This window comes from Nannobrachium achirus, assembly GCF_963921795.1.
Source record: "Nannobrachium achirus genome assembly, chromosome: 14".
NCBI classification, from domain to species: Eukaryota; Metazoa; Chordata; class Actinopteri; order Myctophiformes; family Myctophidae; genus Nannobrachium; species Nannobrachium achirus.
Window position 1 is genome coordinate 46,848,261 of NC_137821.1, and position 15,744 is coordinate 46,864,004.

General features: G+C 41.3%; 1 protein-coding gene across 1 annotated transcript; it reads right to left on the reverse strand.

Moving 5' to 3' along the window:
* Positions 1 to 4,247: 4,247 nt before the first annotated feature.
* Positions 4,248 to 10,838, reverse strand: LOC308297778 (butyrophilin subfamily 3 member A1-like). Its single transcript, XM_080741344.1, has 5 exons — positions 10,596 to 10,838; positions 7,654 to 8,004; positions 6,683 to 6,955; positions 5,577 to 5,750; positions 4,248 to 4,988 (listed from the first exon to the last, which is right to left on the reverse strand). The coding sequence occupies exons 1-5, from the start codon at positions 10,720 to 10,722 to the stop codon at positions 4,981 to 4,983; spliced, it is 933 nt and encodes a 310-aa protein (XP_080597470.1). The 5' UTR covers positions 10,723 to 10,838; the 3' UTR covers positions 4,248 to 4,980.
* Between the last annotated feature and the right edge of the window lie 4,906 nt (positions 10,839 to 15,744).

Genomic DNA, 15,744 nt, shown 5'->3' on the forward strand with positions numbered 1-15,744 from the left:
GAGTTGACAAGCCTGACACATACACACATGCAGGCGACGGAGCGAGAGAGAGAGCCCTACAGACGGCGGCTTTCTCGCTTCGATCTGCGGGGCCGGGGATCGCGCCGCCCCCGCGGTGGAGAAAAACACTCGCTCCGCGAGTAAACGCCGGGCAATATTTCACAAAGATGACCACAATCCAGCTCTTGCCTCCCGCGAGCGCATGCACGAAAGAGCCCACGCGCAATAATTTCATGGGTTATATCCACTTGTCTTGAACCCTAATATCCCCATATTCTGAGGAGGGCTTTAGAAGAGATAGGGAGGTTTGCACCAACACTAGGCCTACTAGTCTACTACTCTACTAGAGGGAAGAATCCCAGTAGCCCAGTGGTTCTCAACATGTGGGTCGGGACCCCCAGGGGTCCCCAAATTATTTTGTGGAGGTCGCCATGATTAACTTAATGTGAAACATTGTTTTCTCACTCAACAGTAAACAAACCAACAAAGTTTAAGTGTATATGGGTATCTGCACATTTCTAAAGTGACAAAATAGCTCTAAGATGACAAATTAAACATTGGCCAAATTGTCAAGTAATAGAGGCAGACATTGTGAAAATAGTAGATCTACATGCTCACATGTCTATTTTCACAGTAGAACCGTGTTATAGCCTACAAAATGTTGCCTGAACGCTTATAGGGTGGAGGGGTCCCCAGTTAAAATATGATTATTTGGGGCGCAGTCTGAAAAGGTTGAGAACCACTAGCCTTACTAGTAGTAGGCTACTATTAGTAGTTAAACTACTGTAGTTTTACTAATAAATGTAGGTCTATATTTATTGGTCATTCTTGTTGCAAGTTTATTTCTACTTGTGCTGGTCACTCAGTTTGAATGCTTTATAAGCATGAGGTAGTGACCCCGTCTGCGCCAACCAACTTAAGCCCCACACGCCACGAAATCGCTCTAAATCGATGTTAAAAAGGCCAAAAAAATTCGCGCCCCCATCTCCCCCCCCCAAAAAATTTCTCACTCTTAAAAATTTCTGGAACTTGGCAGCCCTGTATATGATGCAATATTGCATCACTGATGTGATCAGAGCCACCGGGAGATTAGAACGTTATTGACATCGTGCCATAGACAGTAAATTACTGTGACATCCACTGTACAGGCAAAGATGAAATGCAATAGTGTTGGAAAGTAACAACAGTTTTCATAAATCTCATCGCAAACTGCTGTTCTGTCAGCGTCTGGCGTATGCCCAAGGCTGTCCCTGTTCCGGTCTGGTTCCGGTCTCCCCCAAGCCCCCTGTGATTGGCTGAACCGGACGTAGGGAGCGCTCGGTTGTAGTCACTTGGACCGCGCGAGGTGCACCAAAACCCAATTATCATTGCGTTTATCGTGCGCTTGCCCAGGCCTGCTCATAAATATAACGATTGCATTCACCACGGCTTCGTAACTCGCGTGGCGCTCCGCCGGCCGCGCGGCCCTGGCCCGCTCTTCGCGGCCACTCGCGCCTGCGGCGCTCGGGGGCGAAGAGCAGGACCAAGGTCCGCTGGCCTTCGCGCCGCTTGCAATGTCGTGGACAATAACTTAATGTCGTGGACAATAACTGTGACATCTAACCATAAAACGAGCGCTCCCTTCATAGACACGCTTGGTAATCTGCTGGACGCGTTCTGTCAGCCTGCTGTGGGTAACCCGGAAGTTATATGCAAATTAGCCATGTGCTCGATAGCCCATGCAGTAAACACAGAAACGCACCTGGCTAAATCTCAGTGAAATAATATAACTTTAGCAACTTGAATAAGTTTTAGATTATTTGTTTTATTTGAATTTGCATAGGCCTACATTTGTATTATTCTTATTATGTATTTATTTATTAATTAATGTATTTATTAGGTTAAAGGCCTTTTAAATCAAATCACAGCAGTAAAACTTGTTAAGAGATTGATTATAAGCCAGCCAGATCTAAAAGTCTGCCACTCAACATTCTTGATAAATAGGCCTACTCTAAATGCCATTATAAGCTCCAGTATAGACAAATACAAGGACACTTATATCACCAATACTGAATTTAATTTCACATTCAGCAGTAGAAAGGCTTCAGGAACATTGCAAAAATAGCTGGTGTGGAATGATATGCTTGGCCATGCATGTACAGTACATTCATTGGCCAACGTATACAGATTGCTGGCGATACAATAAGTACAAATATAGCAACTTCCCGTTGCCCTACATTTAACTATAACCTGGATTGTAAAAACATGTCAATGAAAGATCACAGAAGGCTTACAAAGATGTGGACAACCATGCATTGTGTATTAATGCATCAGTATACAGTATTATACACCACTTGGTAACCATTTATGTGCTCTAAGACAGTTTGTGAAAAAGTAGTGAAAATCAGGCAGGTCCACAATGCGTCACTTCGCAAGCTTAGATACAGTACAAATGGGAGTATAATAGCCGTGCTGGTTGTTGGCTGTGTCCAGTACTGGCAGTTGTTCAGTAGTTACACTTCTTTAGGCAGATATTACTTTTGTCATAATTATAGATTTCTTTATAAAAGGCATGAAAGACAAAATAAGACAAAAGACAAATAAACTAAACATAAACTCCGGTCAATAAAATAATCACATACTGTACACACAGTGCAGAAAGAATATAATGTTTAGGCTCTCATAAACTAGGATACAGGGGCCCATTTCACAAAAGAAGAGTTAAAGGGATATTACACTTTCAAAGTCATTTTATCGTCTAATCAGGCTTTTATGAACACCCTGAACAGTTTTTAATTTGCTTGATTCAATATTTAGATATTTGATGTAAATGTTACCAGGCCCGACACGCCCAGGCCCTCTCCACATACACACCCATTGTAACTTCAAACTCCATTTTAACCGTGATAAATTCATTAAAAACAACCATTATTTTTTCTGGTGACTCAAACTACCCTCCTAATACGTGAGCAGGCCGTGTTTTTTCAATAACTTTTTTCATTTATTTTTAATAATCCATTTTTGTATTAAATATTTTTCATTTTCCCAAATAATTATAAAAAATTAATGAAAAAAGTTATCGAAAAAACACGGCCTGCTCACGTATTAGGAGGGTAGTATGAGTCAACAGAAAAAACAACGGGTGTTTTTAATGAATCTATCATGGTTAAAATGGAGTTTGAAGTTACAATGGGTGTGTATGTGGAGAGGGCCTGGGCGTGTCGGGCCTGGTAACATTTACATCAAATATCTAAATATTGAATCAAGCAAATTAAAAACTGTTCAGGGTGTTCATAAAAGCCTGATTAGACGATAAAATGACTTTGAAAGTGTAATATCCCTTTAAGTCATCCAGGATTTAAGACGAGCCAGGTTTGAGGAAGTCTATACTCAGTGCATTCTGGCTTATTCTGTTCCATACGCCAAGCCAGGTTATAGGGATTAGCGACTAGGTGAGGCCAGGTTAATTTAATTCACAGAGCACAGATCAAAATCGAGTACTGATTTCTTCAACAGCTCACAACTTCGATCACAGATTCACAAATGGAGACGATCGAGGTCAGCTCAGTGGCCTTGTGGTTAGAGTATCCGCCCTGAGACCGGGAGATCTGGGTTTGATCCCTGGCTGGGTCATAAATGAGACCCAGTGCCTCCCTGCTTGGCACTCCTTGTCAAGGGTTGGACTGGGGGTAAGCCCCTGCGACATACAGCGTCATGTCCAGGGGATGTGCTTGTACATCAAGCTGCCTCGTTCTTGTACATCAAGCTGCCTCATGGCTAGAAATGTAGAGGATGCGCTTATGAGGAAAACAATATTCAGAAACAGAAACACTACTGCTTTAATAATACATATGTAAAAAAATAAAATAATGCCACTGTAATAAAACAGAGAAAGGTATAAGGCAAGCGGATAGACTTAGTGTGCAAGAAGTCTAATGATACGTACCGGTTACTAACCCCTGCATTTAACTGAAACGTAATAATGAAACCGTCATATACATAATTAAGTAAATATATAATTAATATGATAACCGGTCGTAAAGCCCTTTGTAACTGAAAATGCTGTTGTAACTTAACTGCAATATTCCCCAAACTTCTAACATGAACACCTTCATGTAAGCCCAATATAAAAGTGATATGTAACAATCACTCAGTAACATTTTGTCAATAGCTTTTTATGATTGTGAATTTTAAATTAAATTAAGTCCACAAGTCGCATCTCGGCGTGCGTGTACAGTAGGTGCCATATTGATTGTGCAAACACAGTTAGCATATCAAGTCCATTTGTGTCTCCACTCAGGGGGAAAGAGTAAATGAAAGAAAACAAACAAAAGTAATCCAATAAACTAAATAAAAATCCCCATAGTCCATTCAATAATCCCACAGCTAATACACAACTAAGCAGCAAAAATATGAAAAAGATATCCCTTGTATACTAATGACTCATCGTTGATAAATACTATCCAGGTGCTTAATCCCATATCTACAGTGATTGTGGCATCATGCAACAACAGTATATTCCCTTAATAGCTAAATAGATCACCCATGCGTGATAAAATATGGTCTCACATTCTTTCTCTGTTTTAAAAATCACTCAAATGATTATAAAAATAATGTTGAAATTCCAGAAACCACAATAATACTGGCATTTTTAGATTTTGTTCTAAATTTCAACCTTTCTTATACTGTAGCTAAAATAGCCAGTCTACAATCTCACAAGGTGACACGATGCAATACAATTGTCCAGCTTATAGATAAGCTATGTCCCTTATTTGTTGTACAACAACGTTATTTCTTTCTTTTTTTTATGCAGGCTAATAGAAATAAGGCAACAAATAAGACAACAGACATGTTTCAACCAACCAATTGGGGGGGGAAAACACATTCTGTTGTGTCTGTAAACCATGTGTAAAGACAATTGTTGTGTGCTGGCTATTTCCTCACTTTCATCCATGTCTTCGTGGCATACAATGATGGCTTCTTCTTCGAGTCGTCCCTCTTTCATAGCACTGTAACAGAGGACAACATTGACCACATGAATTATTCACTCATCTGCTCTTTATAATAACTCAATCCACTTTGGTGGTAAGTTCATGGGAGGTCATGGGCTGGACAGTGCAAGTGCTACTTAACTAGCAAAACCACCAAGGTACTTTTGAAGTAGTTTAAAAATATGCAGCAAAAATGTTTTCTCCCATGTCTTCAGGTGTATTACTTTGAATTAAATTTCTAATGTACACTCTCCCAAATGTACATTTTATTTTATTTACTTTATGTTGTGGTGTTTGTGTTTTGATTTGTGTGTTTAAAAAAAAAGACGCATAGTTTTATTTTTTCTCTCTTCCGGTTTAGTCATTCGGTCAATTCCCAATTCCCCTGGTTGCTGCTGACCCCTTTGGTTTATTAGAGACCATGTAGGTGTCCTTGACACAACCAGGTCAAACTCTCTCAATTAAAGATTGGTTATAGTAAACTTTTTTAGAGCCTTCATTCTCCCTCACCCTACTCTTCTCACCCAACCCTAAACAGTGTAGGTCATGTTAATATCCAAGGACAATTTGAGTGTAATACGGACTCAAGGAAGTTAGATAACTTACCAGCATTATTCGACCGGCGGTATCTGATGACACGTCTGACAATGCCACAGACCAAGACAATGCCAGTCCCTATGCCAAATATGCCAAAAATGATACCAGTGGTTTGAGCGGGAGTATGAGTGCCAGTGGATTCAGTGGAATTAAACATGTCAATGGGTTCAGTGGAAATATGATCTGAAATTACAGGAAAAAAAGAAAAAGATGATTACATATAACAACAGACAAAAAAAAATCTGCATTATTGAAGAACTGCTACGTAGGCGTTTTGCTGGACCCTGGAAGACGCAGCATAATATGCATTCAGGGAAGGCCATAACTGAATGGTTAGTGAGGCCGCCTAGACTATAGAGATCCTGGAGGTCCTAGGTATGATTCAAGCTCTCTGCAATATGTTGAAATGTCCCTGAGCAAAACACTAACCCCTTAACTGCTCCCCCCTCTGCACTCTTCTGTAGGCAGAACTCAGTTGGCTGAAGCTGAAAACTGAAGTGGGATAAATGATAGGTATATAAAAACATTATAGTGAATGTGGGTTACTGACTGACTATAGTGTGAGCCCCCTCCCCCCTTGCTTACTTTGCTTACACACACGCACACACGCACGCACGCACACATACACAGTCAACGTACAGTGGCTCTTATGAGCTCCGCAGAAACTACAAGCTCACAAAGTGCTCACAATTTCAGCTTATTCGAGCTTCTTTCCAAGTAGAAGAAACATCGCGAGTCGCGACTATTTAACTCTACTATAGTATACGGGGGGGGGGGGGGGGGGGATGAGCACGGCTGCATGCATGACAACCCAACCTGCGATACCTATAAAACAAAAGATTTTGTCGCATGCGCTGCGGTAGACTCACCGTAGTTAGTTACATTTTCTGGGGTGCAAGAGAGAATACCTACAGTATGTATACTCGAACTAACCTGACAAAAGAGTAGACTGCTAGTACTAAAACTAACACAACTATACTTTAATATTGCACAATACATGATTATATATTTACAGAATGCATAGCATGCTACACAGACAGAATACAGTCTTACAGTATGAGAAATGTATGGAGAGGTTCCTGAATGTGTTAAAGCGTGATGGAAACATTGATCACCTGAGACATGGTGAATCTCAACCAAAGTGTGGTTGATGTGGGGCAGGTGAACTCTGCAGGTCACGTCCCCTGCTCCCCTCAGTGTCAGGTTCCTCTGGACAGTGTAGCAGTGGCTGGAAGCTCTGACTGTCACTGAGGGATCAGCAGGGAGGAGGTTTCCCCCACTGTCCAGCCAAGACACCTCAGGCTCTGGATACCAGCACCCGGAATCACATGTCAAGGTAAAGCCGTCGTCTTTTGGTCCAATTGAGATCACTGGCTGAGACACAGCACCTGGAAAAGCAAATAAACACAATCAATGAATCAATTAATTAACTCATTAAAAGCCTCTGACTTTAACGGATTATAAAGTCCACGACGCCACCTTCAGGCTCCCATTCACTCCCGTTATCTTATTTTGAAGGCCAGAAGTGCACGCGATGATTACTTCCGGTCTGACGTCATCGCATCCTGCGACGGAACCGATTGTTGTTATGTGGTGCCATGCTGGATTGCATCGGAGTATTTATACATGTGTTATATAAGCGAGCATCTGCCTCCATCTTCGCTTCTAAAGTGTAGTTTTGAGATAATGGACATTAAAGATGAGATCCCCCATCCACCTCAATGTTATGGGATGACTATTTTGTGCTCGTGGAGCCATGATGATGATGAATCAGCGACGAATTTCGTCTCCGGACATCCGGCCATTCTACTCGGTAATGTACTCAACGTTACAGTAATAGATTACTTTTCGCGAGACATCTCGCGTTTGGCACTATAAGTACTCGAGTACTTTTCGCGAGACATCTCGCGTTTGGCTTTTAATGAGTTAATATATCATTCTCACCCTCACCCTCTCGCTCTCTCCTTCTCTCTCTCTGGAGTTAAACAGTTCACAGTTCAAGTCAAATTTGAGAAATCTTGCAAAAAAGAAGGGGAGAAAAATAAAAAGCTAACTTCCCAACCATGTTTTGAAGACTAACCCTTACCAACTTGGAGCTGGATCGAACTGCTGCTGCGCAGGTTTGGAACGAAGCACCTGAACGTCCCCTCGTCTGAGAGCTGCACCCCGGACAGCTTCAGTGAGATGTTACCGTGAGGAAGCTCCTCTGCAAAAAGGGACGTCCTCTGTCGGTACAGCGGGTTCAGACGAAAGTGGGGAACCTCGCGGCCGTCTTGTCGGACGTGCACATACTCAGTCTCTGGCTTCAGGTCGGGTCTCGACCAATCCACTGTCATCCTGTCCGCACTGCGAGACGGCTCAATGTGGCAAGGAAGGGTCACGTCATCCCCTGCTTTGGCCAGGACGGCCTGAGATGGGCCGATCACCTGATATTCTCCTTAAAAAACAAAAAAACAAAACAGACTTATCTTTACTGTCATCACATCACAGGTTTACAGGTGCAAAACACAGGCCTAAGTCATTGTCATTATATTTACATGTCTGCTGTTTTTATGGTCCAGAGATGCCAAGTATGTAATGTTATATAGACAGTTGTTACATCTACCTGCTAGACAAATTACATTGTAGCACTTAATTGCTCTCCTAGCACTCTATTTATGCTACTGCCTACTGTTCCTTGTTTATTTATTGACATTATAATGATTGAATTGTGTTTGAACATTAGGCCAGTCACAACAATGTCATATTCTCAAGGTAATCTCAATTATGTTGCATAACTGCTGGAATCACTTCCATTCACATAATTATGTAGAACAAAAAACCACAGCACTTTGATATTTACATCATTATTTTCCACACCATTGTCCAGGATCTTTTAACCAATTTGAAAACTGGTGTCCTTATTTTGGGCAACAGAAAATGTTCAAAATCGCAGTATAAAAGCTCACAACGCCTTGCTATTTTCACAATATTTATCTGTGGAACTAACTGTAATGCCTCAGCTCCATTCCAAATGATTGTCAGAATGGGGGGGGGGGGGGGGGGGTCCCTTGTTCAAATATGATTATTTTGGGGGGTCCTCAGTTCAAATATGATTATTTTGGGGCCTGAAAACTAAGGCTGAGAACCACTGGGCTATAGGGCCCGGTCATGACTGTCCTGCCCATTGTTTTGTTTACAAAGCCAAAACACCTTTATAAGGAGAAGTCCTACTCTAAGTACCTCCCCCTTTCCTGAAAGATGCATCCACATTTTTTAGGTCAGAGCATTCCACACTTGGGTGGCAGTGCTGTAAGTCACCAATAATTTGTGTCCTTTTGGAAGTTTATAAAAACATTCCAAACATTCCTAACACAGCAAAGAGTGTGTTGCTGGGACAGAGAAAGGTCCATATTAAAGTAGATTTTCTCCTGCATTGTCTCTCTGGTGGAAAAAATGTAAAAAACACAACAAGAACAAGAACAACAAAAAAACATTTTAGTATGACAATCTTGGGGAAGATTGTGTGGCTTGTGTTGATGGATCCAATATTTAATTCAGAGACCATAGGGCTAAGGAATGGTTCAGAATGTGTTCACAAACTTCACATTTACTCTTCCATTGGAATGAATAGACTCCAACATGCTTACAGTCTCCTAAAAAGGCACCCGCCTACTTCACGCAGATTTGGGAAATAAACCGGAGATGTGATCTTGCTTGTCTTGGTAAAGATCTATGGGACTTCCCAGCCAAGCAGAGCGCATAGCCTGTGTTGCCATGTCCGTCTATTATAAGTGACTTTGGCCTTGTTTTTCTGCAAAATGTATTGTTGCAACCGTCAGGTCTCAAGTTACTATGAAAAGCTCCACCGGCTGACGGCTGTCTGTCTGTCTGTCCGTCACGTCACGTCACGTCATGCTTTTGCCCTACTCTTATCTCTGCACCGTTAGCCTATTGATGCCAAACTTTGCACACACACTCAAATCATGCAAAGCGGTACACGGTATCTCTAAAGTCATGACATCAACATAGATCTGTCCCATTTCCCATATTCCCTCCTGATTGGCTACGATTGCCTTCTAAAGTTTGTGTATGCGACCTGATGGTCGCTTACAATATTGGTAGCTGTGGCGGGTTGTGGGTTTTTGGGGTTGTTTGTAAAATGTAGTTGCTTATTTGGGCTTGTTTCCTATTGTTGTTTAAACCAGTGGATCTCATTGGTCATTTGTCCACCGACTCGACACAACCCCCATCTAAAGGTATTTTGTGCCAGGGACCCCCATACCAGATTCTTGCTATTAAAATGTTTCAAAACATATTCAAAATGATTGACTTTTTATTTTATTTTAAAATAGCAAATAGCAAATCTACAAGTTCGCAACCCGTCGACACGACGACACGTGAACTTATACTGTATGTAGGCCTATATAGGTTTAAAGTGCTAATGACGCCTTTTATTGTCACTTCTTTTGTTTGGGGCTTATTTTATAGACCTGGCTGCTTATTTATCTCACAACGTCTGGCAACTGTGGTACTTGAACACCAGCCAAGTCAGCTGAGTTCCTGTCAGGTGATTTGTAGTAACTGTATACACTATGGCACACGTCACGCACGCACGTGCGCGCGCGCACACACACACACACACACACAAACACACACACACACACACACACACACACGTTTATGAAACCCATCTGGGCACTGGGCACTAAAAGCTCACTCGTCCACTCCATGGCCATGCAGTCATCCCAAAGATATGGTGCCCACTGCCCAGGCCAGATGTGAGATGTCCCTTGTGCCAACGCTGTCCGTATTCATAAACGGGCTACCTACAATAGATCGGCAACACCATATCATAGAGGGATTAAAACAAAACGTTTAAGAAGTAGTGAAAATAGCTGAGACCTGCGGGGGAGACGTCACAATTTACTGGGTCTTTTAAAGTTTAAAACCCAGCTGCTTTACTTGTCACTCAGTAACTCGGGTGTAAATAACGTACATTCAATAAGTCAGGGTGGTGGCATTTAACATATAACAGCGCAGCCTTACCTTCCACATGCGGGCTGTAGAAGCTGCTGACCAAGATGAGGGAAATGCGGAATGAAATCTTCATCCATGATTTCACACTCACTGGAACGGTGCACATCTGGAACGGCATGCCTTTCTTTGAACCCATTATTATTAGGCTATTAACCACCGTGATTCCTGCCTGCAGAAGTCAACTGACTCGAGTCTCCTTGTGTAAAAAACAATGTGATCACACTGCGATCATGGACTTGTGTGTGAGAGAGAAAGAGATGACCGCAAGTAGTCGAGCTGGTGGTGTGTTCAGCGGAACTATCCTCGCATCACCCCATAGTGATGCAAGAGCGTCTGTGAAAGTCCCCAAGCCAGTGGGCGGGCGGGGGACGTGTGTAGGCTAGAAAGCCTGGTAGGCGAGGCGAGGTGAGGTTAGGTTATAGTGTAGGCAGGCAGCGACATTTCGTTTAGTTTGCCTGTCTGAGCTGCCTGTATTCTGCATCTAGCTTGGCAGCAAGACCCAAATTCAGAGTGAACATTTAACGCAAATATTTGCTTCTGGGGTCCCTGACTCCCTGTAACAAAGTATTTGAGATGGTGGTCCGCAGCCAAATAATGGGGGGTCCTTAGAATGTCTTCTAAAACAGTTTTCAGGGAGAGAGAAACAGGCACTGCCAGGCAGGCACTATAGTGGCCGTAGTGGGCAGAGTGGCCACTCCATTGGTAACCTCGCCTACCAGGCTTTACTCCATTGGTGGTGGTCTGGTCACTGCATCCATCTGCAAACATGTTGTTCCAGAGACACCCCATGCAAGATGTGTGTTGTTAAAAGTTGTTCATACATAATATGATTTGTGTGAGTGTCAGAGTGTGTGTGTGTGTGTGTGTGTGTGTGTGTGTACTGTTGTAGCGTCACGGCCGGGAGGCGAAACCGGGACTCCGATTTGCCAGGTATATGCACGCTGACCAGACAGCCAAAGTGCCAGGCACTGTGACCATGTAACACTTTTTCCCCCACCGTAGCATTGAGCCTCAATGCTCTTTAGCATGCTATGCTAAGCTACTCCTCGCCTGATTAGTGCAATCAATCCAGCGATCTGGGAAGTTATATTGTCATAACAAGTTAACAACAAACATATGGTCTTCAATTGTCAAAATATCAGATGATACTATAGTGTAATAAAAGCTGTCTTCTGCGTAGCAACGAGCTAACGTGTGCTGCTTTTGTTCTTACCAAAAGTTTTGGTCCAAAACATGCTAGCAAATATAGCTCACTGATGCAATATTGCATCATATAGCACTGATCAGAGCCCAAGACGGGGATTAGAACGCTATTGGCATCGTGCGAGCTAGACAATAAACCATCCACTGTGCAGACAGAGATGATCAATGCAATAGTGTAGGGGAAAACGTAGGCCTATTAGTTTATTTGATTATAAATCTCCATCGCAAACTGCTTTTCCGCAGCCAGCCTTCTGTAGTGGGTAACCCGGAAGTTATATGCAAATTAGCCATGTGTTCGATAGTAAACACTTGGCTCAAGGTAAGCTCAGTGAAGTAGCCTAGGCCTAATATTTTTAGACACAGTTGTTCATTATTTTAATTACATTACATTTGTATTAGTTTTGTCTTTCTTTCTTTCTTTCTTTCTTTCTTTCTTTCTTTCTTTCTTTCTTTCTTTCTTTCTTTCTTTCTTTCTGTCTTTCTTTCTTTCTTATAGATTAATGACCTTTCAGTATATTCATATTTCATATTATTCATATTTTTATTATTTCAAGACACATTTTAGTGACTAAGAAGATAAGCAAATGAATACCACTTTTAAGGACTTACAAGGAATACAAATATACTAACAGATATTTATTTTATCAATTTATTTTTATCATGTTTATGACTACTTGTTTTTACTTTTTTTTCACTTGTTCTCCTCAACCTCCATGGGAGACGTCTACAAAAAAGGACAACCCAGGACAATATAGGCCTAGAGATGCACATTTGTATAGGCCTACCAGATACTCACAACAATAAATATGCAGTTAAAAAAAGAATACAAATAAAGGAAGACGTCATGGCCTATGGGCCAACCACAGCTTAGATCGATATAGCTCTGAGCCTCTGGCTCTGGGCCAGACTGTGAGCATATGTAGCTAATAGCTAGATAGACAGTTCCGTTCCTGCAGCTGGCTGCCACTACCCTGCAGACTGCAGTCTAGCATGATGTGGATTCATTTACACGTTGTCCTGGTGATATGGAACAGCTGCTGTAACACATTTGTGACAGGTAATGTCAAGCAAGTTATTTGTCAGAATAGCCCAGATCGAGTGACAACGCACATTCATCAGGGGGCTCTAACATTCTCATAACCTGATAGGGGGTGACCCCAAACATTGATGGTGTATTTCAGACCTCAAGGTTTGGATGTTCCTTTTTTGTAGTTTTTCTTTGTTTTTTGTTCATATTAGCCTACTATTATTGTCATTTGTAGGCCTACAAATATAGCAGTAGCCTAAGATACCGTGTCTGTAATTTATGCTGGAGAGATAGGCCTAATGCTTAACCGTGTAGAATTGACCATTAAAAAAAAGAAATAAAAAAGAGAGAGAAAAGAAAATGATGTGTCATTCTGTAAGGTCTAATTTTTCTCAGCTCTCAGCATTCTTGATAATCTTCTTAAAGGGATATTTCACTTTCAAAAAAACTTTTGGTAATTTTATCATCTAATCAGGCTTTTATGAATACCCTGAACAGTTTTTAATTAGCTTGATTGAATATTTAAGATATTTGATGTAAATGTTACCAGGCCCTCCAGGCCCAGGGCCTCTCCCCACACACACCCATTGTAACTTCAAACTTCATTTTAATCATGGTAAATTCATTAAAAACACCCATTATATTTTCTGGTGACTCATACTACCCTCCTAATATGTGAGCAGGCCGTGTTTTTTCGATAACTTTTTTCATTTATTTGTAATAATTATTTGTTTGTATTTCATTTTTTCCATTTTCCCAAATAATTATTAAAAATACATGAAAGAAGTTATCGAAAAAACACGGTCTGCTCACGTATTAGGAGGGTAGTATGAGTCACCAGAAAAATAATGGGTGTTTTTAATGAATCTATCATGGTTAAAATGGAGTTTGAAGTTACAATGGGTGTGTATGTGGAGAGAGGCCCTACCACTGCTCCCTGTTGAAAGTGGAATATCCCTTTAATTATAACACTGTATAATTTTTGTTATAAAAGCTCATAATGCTGAATTTTACGCTTTGCAAAAAATACACTATTTTGTAAAATGTTGTAAAAACTTGGTTATAACATGGCTACAATAGGCTACACTAGCTACAGTAGTCCTATACCTAACAGTCCAGACTAGATACTGGATACAGTCCACTAGATGGCAATGTTGTCTAAGTTACAACATTTGCAGTGTTTGACATGCAACTCTGTACAGTTATTTTATTATTCTTAATGGGAAAGGCATGCACTCTTTATAGGCTAGAGAAAACCCAGTAACTGTCTAATCAATAGATGATTTATTTATTGATTGAATACTTTATTAGAATTTCGCATATAGGCTATAGGAAAAGCACAGGACAGTACAATTCAGATACAAAGGTCAAATCCCTATGCCTTGTTTACATTGTTGTCCTTTCGTTCTCATGTCATTTCAATGCTGTTAGCAGAATATGTCTTTAAATAGCAGATTAAATAGCATTCTATCTAAATAACATGCTTAGCCTCAGCCCTCAGCTCACAGCATTGCAACATCAAAATGAAAGGTATAACGGTATTTTAACTGGTGACATGCCCTAATAACCATATTTGAACCGGGGATGCCACAAAATAATCATATTTGAGCTGGGGACCCCCCCACCCTGATAAGCATAAATTGGAGTTGAGTTGTGGCATTACATTTAGTTTGACTCGGTTCAACAGATGCATTTTGTGAAAATAGCAGATCAGATACACAACTCAGACAACGCCTTGCAACGGAAGGCATTGTGAGCTTGTAGATCGGCTATATTTTCAAAACATTTTGCCTCTTTCTTATATTATTTGACAATGTAGCCGATGTTTTTATTTTTCAGTAAAAGCCCTTAAATTGTCTCTTCACTATCATCTGAGGACCCTGGGGACCCCCTCCCCCCCCCAAATAAAATAAATAAAATAAAAGAATGTGATCACATGTTCATGTGGGTTGAGCCATTTTGTTTTATTTTAAGGAGGCCCTCAGGTGATCGGGTCGTCCGAGGTTTTGATGGCCAAGGTGGGGGATGACGTCGTGATCCTTCCTTGCCACATCAAACCATCCGTCAACGCGGCCAAGATGAAGGTGGAGTGGTCCAGACCCGACCTGAAGCCGGCCTACGTGCACATGCTCCAAGATGGACACGAGGTTTCCCACTCTCTTCTGAACCCGCTGTACCAACAGAGGACGTCCCTTTTTGCAGAGGAGCTTCCTCACGGTAACATCTCACTGAAGCTGTCCAGGGTGCAGCTCTCAGACGAGGGGACGTTCAGGTGTTTCGTTCCAACTCTGCACAGCAGCAGTTTGATCCAGCTCCTTGTTGGTAAGATTTAGTGGTAAAAACAGACTAAATAGCTTTTATTAGTGTGGTTGCTATAGGCAAAGTGAACCTGCTTTTTGTAAACATAAAAGTTACGCTTTTGGTCATGCTTTACGTACTGTAGTAAGTAAGTAAGTAAATACCGGTAAGTACATTTTATTTATAAAGCACCTTTCGAAACAAAGTTACAAAGTGCTGTACAATGGACAAAAGTATACACAAACAAGTTAAAATAAGGCACATAGTAATAATAACACAAGAATAAAAGAAACAAAAGAAACAAGGACTGCACAAGTCGGTCTCACTATATATCACAATATATAATATACTGTATATATGGTAAGACAGAATTAACTTCCCAGCGGATTCCTCGTGGCTCGCGTCATAATCGTCATTGCAACCCCACTTGCTATTTCCCAGAATTGCACCTAGTTAAGCTTAATTTCTTCACTAATTTGACTGTTGAACTGCTAGCGAACATATAGCCCAGTTTTAATGACAGATCTAAAGGACAGAGAGAGAGACAGACAGACAGACAGACAGACAGACAGACAAACAGATAATCATGTTTATTTGTTATGCAGGTGCTGTGTCTACGCCAGTGATCTC